This window comes from Oncorhynchus nerka, linkage group LG3 (assembly GCF_034236695.1).
Source record: "Oncorhynchus nerka isolate Pitt River linkage group LG3, Oner_Uvic_2.0, whole genome shotgun sequence".
NCBI classification, from domain to species: Eukaryota; Metazoa; Chordata; class Actinopteri; order Salmoniformes; family Salmonidae; genus Oncorhynchus; species Oncorhynchus nerka.
Window position 1 is genome coordinate 61240644 of NC_088398.1, and position 7500 is coordinate 61248143.

A 7500-nucleotide genomic window follows, 5' to 3' on the forward strand; every position below is an offset into this window, starting at 1 on the left:
AGAAGATAAGGGGAGGAGAGGAGAGAAGATAAGAGAAGATAAGGGGAGGAGAGGAGAGAAGATAAGGGGAGGAGAGGAGAGAAGATAAGGGGAGGAGAGGAGAGAAGATAAGGGAAGGAGAGGAGAGAAGATAAGGGGAGGAGAGGAGAGAAGATAGGAGAGAAGATAAGGGAAAGAGAGGAGAGAAGATAAGGGGAAGAGAGGAGAGAAGATAAGGGGAGGAGAGGAGAGAAGATAAGGGGAGGAGAGGAGAGAAGATAAGGGAAGAGAGGAGAGAAGATATGGGAAAGAGAGGAGAGAAGATATGGGGAGGAGAGGAGAGAAGATAAGGGGAGGAGAGGAGAGAAGATAAGGGGAGGAGAGGAGAGAAGATAAGGGAAGGAGAGAAGATAAGGGGAGGAGAGGAGAGAAGATAAGGGGAGGAGAGGACAGAAGTTAAGGAGAGGAGAGAAGATAAGGGGAGAAGATAAGAGAAGATAAGGGGAGGAGAGAAGATAAGGGGAGGAGAGGAGAGAAGATACGGGGAGGAGAGGAGAGAAGATACGGGGAGGAGAGGAGAGAAGATACGGGGAGGAGAGGAGAGAAAATAAGGGGAGGAGAGAAGAGAAAATAAGGGAAGGAGAGAATATAAGGGGAGGAGATAAGAGAAGATAAGGGAGTAGAGGACAGAAGGTAAGGGGAGGAGAGAAGATAAGGGGAGGAGATAAGAGAAGATAAGGGGAGGGGGGGAGAGAAGATAAGGGGAGGAGAGGAGAGAAGATAAGGGAAGGAGAGAAGATAAGGGAGAGAAGATAAGGGGAGGAGATAAGAGAAGATAAGGGGAGGAGATAAGAGAAGATAAGGGGAGGAGAGGACAGAAGATAAGGGGAGAAGATAAGAGAAGATAAGGGGAGGAGAGAAGAGAAGATAAGGGGAGGAGAGGAGATAAGATAAGGGGAGGAGATAAGATAAGGGGAGGAGAGAAGAGAAAATAAGAGAAGATAAGGGGAGGAGAGGACAGAAGTTAAGGAGAGGAGAGAAGATAAGGGGAGAAGATGAGAGAAGATAAGGGGAGGAGAGGAGAGAAGATAAGAGAAGATAAGGGGAGGAGAGGAGAGAAGATAAGAGAAGATAAGGGGAGGAGAGGAGAGAAGATAAGGAAAAGAGAGGAGAGAAGATAAGGGGAGGAGAGGAGAGAAGATAAGGGGAGGAGAGGAGAGAAGATAAGGGGAGGAGAGGAGAGAAGATAAGGGAAGGAGAGGAGAGAAGATAAGGGGAGGAGAGGAGAGAAGATAAGGGGAGGAGAGGAGAGAAGATAAGGGAAAGAGAGGAGAGAAGATAAGGGGAGGAGAGGAGAGAAGATAAGGGGAGGAGAGGAGAGAAGATAAGGGGAGGAGAGGAGAGAAGATAAGGGAAAGAGAGGAGAGAAGATATGGGGAGGAGAGGAGAGAAGATAAGGGGAGGAGAGGAGAGAAGATAAGGGGAGGAGAGGAGAGAAGATAAGGGAAGGAGAGAAGATAAGGGGAGGAGAGGAGAGAAGATAAGGGGAGGAGAGGACAGAAGTTAAGGAGAGGAGAGAAGATAAGGGAAGGGGAGGAGAGAAGATAAGGGGAGAGAGGAGAGAAGATAAGGGGAGGAGAGGAGAGAAGATACGGGGAGGGAGGAGAGAAGATACGGGGAGGAGAGGAGAGAAGATACGGGGAGGAGAGGAGAGAAAATAAGGGGAGGAGAGAAGGAAAATAAGGGAAGGAGAGAATATAAGGGGAGGAGATAAGAGAAGATAAGGGAGTAGAGGACAGAAGGTAAGGGGAGGAGAGAAGATAAGGGGAGGAGATAAGAGAAGATAAGGGGAGGGGGAGAGAAGATAAGGGGAGGAGAGGAGAGAAGATAAGGGGAGAAGAGAAGAGGAGAAGATGAGAGAAGATAAGGGCAGGAGAGGAGAGAAGATAAGAGAAGATAAGGGGAGGAGAGGACAGAAGATAAGGGGAGGAGAGAAGATAAGGGGAGAAGATGAGAGAAAATAAGGGGAGGAGAGGAGGGAAGAGAAGATAAGGGGAGGAGAGGAGAGAAGATAAGAGAAGATAAGGGGAGGAGAGGACAGAAGATAAGGGAAGGAGAGGAGAGAAGATAAGGTAAAGAGAGGAGAGAAGATAAGGGGAGGAGAGGAGAGAAGATAAGGGGAGGAGAGAAGATAAGGGGAGAAGATAAGAGAAGATAAGGGGAGGAGAGGACAGAAGATAAGGGGAGGAGAGGAGAGAAGATAAGGTAAAGAGAGGAGAGAAGATAAGGGGAGGAGAGGAGAGAAGATAAGGGGAGGAGAGAAGATAAGGGAGAAGATAAGAGAAGATAAGGGGAGGAGAGAAGATAAGGGAGGAGAGGAGAGAAGATACGGGGAGGAGAGGAGAGAAGATAAGGGGAGGAGAGAAGAGAAAATAAGGGGAGGAGAGAAGAGAAAATAAGTGGAGGAGAGAAGAGAAAATAAGGGAAGGAGAGAATATAAGGGGAGGAGATAAGAGAAGATAAGGGAGTAGAGGACAGAAGGTAAGGGAGGAGAGAAGATAAGGGGAGGAGATAAGAGAAGATAAGGGGAGGGGGAGAGAAGATAAGGGGAGGAGATAGGAGAAGATAAGGGGAGGAGAGGAGAGAAGATAAGGGGAGAAGAGAAGAGGAGAAGATGAGAGAAGATAAGGGGAGGAGAGGACAGAAGTTAAGGGGAGGGGAGAAGATAAGGGGAGAAGATGAGAGAAAATAAGGGGAGGAGAGGAGGGAAGAGAAGATAAGGGGAGAGGAGAGAAGATAAGAGAAGATAAGGGGAGGAGAGGAGAGAAGATAAGGGGAGAAGATAAGAGAAGATAGGGAAGGAGAGAAGATAAGGGGAGAAGATAAGGGAAGGAGAGCAGATAAGGGGAGGGAAGAAGATAAGGGGAGTTTAAGAGAGATGATAAGTGGAGGAGAGGAGAGAAGCTAAGGGGAGGAGAGAAGATAAGGGGAGGAGAGAAGATAAGGGAAGGAGAGAAGATAAGGGGAGAGAGAAGATAAGGGGAGGAGAGAAGATAAGGGGAGAAGATAAGGGAAGGAGAGAAGATAAGGGGAGGAGAGGAGAGAAGATAAGGGGAGGCAAGAAGATAAGGGGAGAAGATAAGGGAGGAGAGAAGATAAGGGGAGGAGAGGAGAGAAGATAAGGGGAGGCAAGAAGATAAGGGGAGAAGATAAGGGGAGGAGAGAAGATAAGGGGAGGAAAGGAGAGAAGATAAGGGGAGGAGAGAAGATAAGGGGAGGAAAGGAGAGAAGATAAGGGAGGAGAGAAGATAAGGGGAGGAAAGGAGAGAAGATAAGGGGAGGAGAGGAGAGAAGATAAGGGAAGGAGAGAAGAGAAGGGGAGGAGAGGAGAGAAGATACGGGGAGGAGAGGTGAAGAGAGAAAAGAAGGGGATGAGAGAAGAGAAGGGGAGGAGGAAGGGGAGAAGAGGAGAGGAAGAGAGAAAGGGGAGAAGGAGAGGAGAGGGGAGATGAGAAGGGGAGAGGAGGGGAGGAGAGAAAGGGGAGAAAAGGAGAAAGGGGAAATGAGAAGAGGAGAGGAGAGGAAGGGGAGGAGGTTGTGATATCAACAGGCATGATCAGAAAATGTTATCTCCTCTTTAACTGGGAGAGGACACCATTAAAGTGAAGTTCCTTCAGCGATACTAATATATATTCCTACTAGAGAGTCTGCTGAAGAGGAGCACACTCTCTCTCTCTCTCTGCCTGTCCCTGATTGCTTTGGTGACACACACGATTAGCCAGCTGCTTCCCCTGATTAAAAAAACTCCCCTCTTTCTAGAGCATGTCCTCCTCTTCCTCCTTCCTCTGGCCCTCCATCTACTCCTCCACCTGTCTCCTCCTTTCCCAAGTATTCTGTCTCTATCCTCCTTCCTCTGGCCCTCCATCCACTCCTCCACCTGTCTCCTCCTTCCTCTGGCCCTCCATCCACTCCTCCACCTGTCTCCTCCTTCCTCTGGCCCTCCATCTACTCCTCCACCTGTATCCTCCTTCCTCTGGCCCTCCATCCACTCCTCCACCTGTCTCCTCCTTTCCCAAGTATTCTGTCTCTATCCTCCTTCCTCTGGCCCTCCATCCACTCCTCCACCTGTCTCCTCCTTCCTCTGGCCCTCCATCCACACCTCCACCTGTCTCCTCCTTCCTCTGGCCCTCCATCAACTCCTCCACCTGTCTCCTCCTTTCCCAAGTCTTCTGTCTCTCTCCTCCTTCCTCTGGCCCTCCATCCACTCCTCCACCTGTCGTCTCCTTCCTCTGGCCCTCCATCTACTCCTCCACCTGTCTCCTCCTTCCTCTGGCCCTCCATCCACTCCTCCACCTGTCTCCTCCTTTCTCAAGTCTTCTGTCTCTCTCCTCCTTCCTCTGGCCCTCCACCTGTCTCCTCCTTCCTCTGGCCCTCCATCTACTCCTCCACCTGTCTCCTCCTTCCTCTGGCCCTCCATCTACTCCTCCACCTGTCTCCTCCTTCCTCTGGCCCTCCATCCACTCCTCCACCTGTCTCCTCCTTCCTCTGGCCCTCCATCTACTCCTCCACCTGTCTCCTCCTTTCTCAAGTCTTCTGTCTCTCTCCTCCTTCCTCTGGCCCTCCATCCACTCCTCCACCTGTCTCCTCCTTCCTCTGGCCCTCCATCCACTCCTCCACCTGTCTCCTCCTTCCTCTGGCCCTCCATCTACTCCTCCACCTGTCTCCTCCTTCCTCTGGCCCTCCATCCACTCCTCCACCTGTCTCCTCCTTCCTCTGGCCCTCCATCCAGTCCTCCACCTGTCTCCTCCTTCCTCTGGCCCTCCATCTACTCCTCCACCTGTCTCCTCCTTCCTCTGGCCCTCCATCAACTCCTCCACCTGTCTCCTCCTTTCCCAAGTCTTCTGTCTTCCCCTCTCCAACCCACTTTTCCTCACCCACACACACTCTTTCATTTCCTGCCTACTCCTCTTTCTCCCTTACATCACTCACTCACTCACTTCACTCACTCACTCACTCACTCACTCACTCACTCACTCACTCACTCACTCACTCACTCTCACCTCTCCAGACATGTATATCACCCCTCTGTCTTTCTCTCTCCTGGGTTTAGTCTCTCATTTCACTTCTCCCAACATTCAATTAACTTTCCACTTCCTCTCCACCGTGACTCCCCCAACGCGTCAATCACACTCTACTGCCGCGGCGCCTGACAGCTGGTCCCGCCCCTTCCTCCCAGCGGCTTCCTGTGTTCCGCGAGGCGTGACCCAGTCACCTGGTGGGGGGCTCCCACCTCCCTGATGCACAGCCCTCTGGGATACCTGGCGGGGCGGCCATACTGCCTGGGCTCAGGGAAGACACGCTAGGTTAACTGTTTATAAGAAACTCCTGTCCAATAGCTCACTGGGGACGGGAGGGAGTATATGGAAGAATGTGTGTGTGTGTGTGTGTGTGTGTGTGTGTGTGTGTGTGTGTGTGGTTTTGAGTCTCCCTGTCCCCAACCTCTTCTCCTAAACCACACACAGTATTGAAGAGAGATAATCTCATCAAATCCAGACATCTCTCCTTCAAAATACATCCCCACGTTGACAATACACAGATGCAAAGCTGCATGTCTCCAATGGAAGTTTGATATGTCAAATGAAAGTAGAATAAAAAGTATTGACTGTGTGATATTTCCAGGATTCTCCGTGGTATAAAAGGCCTGTCATGTTCTCCGGTTCTCAATTTCTTACGGCGTGTATCTGTGTGTGTGTGTCAGCATGAGCTGTAGTGATCCTCTGTGTCCTAATGGACATACTAATATAGTAAATCAGACAGTTACGGGACAGAGCCACACTACTGGTAGCAGCCCAGCCCATTAATCCACACGCTATTTTCCAAGACTCTTATCATTTTCTCTAAATGTGATGGGATTTACTCAAGGCCAAGGTACCCCACTGGTAATCCCTATGCCTTATAAATCTCCACCCACTGTGGGTGGGTGAGTGTGGGAGAGAGAGGAATAGAAAATGGAGAGTGAGAGGGACAGACTGTGTAAGAGAGAAGGAAGACAAAGGGGAAGAAAAGGAGATTACACAAATTATGCAAATAAACAAAGAAAACTCCAGGCTCTATGTTTTTCCAACGTAAAAGTGAGATGAGAGTCACGTCTAGAGGTTAAAGCAATACTCGAGGTAAACCAGCCTGCTACAGTAGTGTGCTTGTCACATAAAAGCCAGACAGTCTGTGTCTGGTAATGAAATAACAGAGAGGATATCAGTCTTGTGTTCGAGACCATCTGGACCAAGTCAAGACCGAGACCAGAAATATTCAAGACCAAGACTGTAATTCTGTCAAATCAGCATCATAATAAGAGTTCAAAATGTCCTGTATTTCTGTGTTCATATTTCAGAACAACATATGGATCCTTTACACGTTCAGAAGGGTGAAAAGAGTCCATACTGAGGGCAAATAGAGAGACACTACAAATGATCACTAACCAAAACAGGTTTTTTAAACTAAAAATATGTTACAACTTCCCCCAGTTTCCGTGAGCGTAACTTTCAAACAATTTCCCCATTTCCCAGTCTTCCCTACCAGCAAATGAAGGAAATTCTGACAAGCGCAACAACGTTTGAGGATATTAAATGCTAAAAATGTCATGTAGGAAGCCAAGGTTTCAATAGGCTATAAGACATTAATTAATGTGTCATAAAAGGAGTCTGGACATTTGGACTGGAAAAGTGGTTTTATGCGCTACTGAATGGGAGATGATAGACTCAATATGTGGTCTGGAGACGGGTCTCAAGTACTACAATACTGATGGATATTACCCAGAATGACCTGCAGGACTGACTGTCTGTCTGTGGACACCAGTGTCCAATGTGTAATAGAACAATAGAAGACATCTACCAGACACATTCACACACCCTCACAGAGAGAGAGAGATAGACAGAGAGAGAGAGAGAGAGAGAGAGAGAGAGAGAGAGAGAGAGAAAACACACAATGTTCACCCAGATGAGAACCGTAGCCGTTCTACAGTACATCACCCGGAGAGTGTACACTCACTGTGCATTGAGAGTGTATGCGACAGTGTATGTGTGTGAGGGTGTGTGTACTGTGTAATGGAGACTGCAATGATTGCCAAGGGTCATGGTTTAGGGGTTAGAAGTCAGTGTTTAGGTCTACCCACCGCCCTGGTCGGTGGAGACAGTGATGGCGGCCACAGGTCTCGGGAAGTGGCTCATCTCAGACACTCCGTTCAGCGACTCGATCTCGAAGGTGTAGTTGGCGTGAGCCGAGAAGTCCATCACTGTTACCATGGCGTTGGTCAGGCCCTGGGGGCGGGGCACGAAGCGAAGCTCCTCCCCACACAGCTGGCATTGGTCGGGCTCTGGGCCACAGCGTTTACACAGCACGTTATAGGTCAAGTCCCTGCGACCACCCATGTCACTGGGTGGAGACCACTCTAACAGTAGACAGGTGTCATTAAGGTTGAAGACCACGTTACGAGGAGGGGAGGGGGGACCTGGAGGAGAGAGA

At 49.4% G+C, this 7500-nt stretch overlaps 1 protein-coding gene across 1 annotated transcript in view; it reads right to left on the reverse strand.

Annotated features, from left to right (window-relative positions):
- Positions 1-7500, reverse strand: part of LOC115116502 (ephrin type-A receptor 6-like) — a 299058-nt gene that overhangs the window by 90233 nt on the left and 201325 nt on the right. The window contains exon 7 of the mRNA XM_065014150.1: positions 7151-7486. Within this exon, the coding sequence (XP_064870222.1) occupies positions 7151-7486 (336 nt within the window). The remainder of the gene's footprint in view (positions 1-7150; positions 7487-7500) is intronic.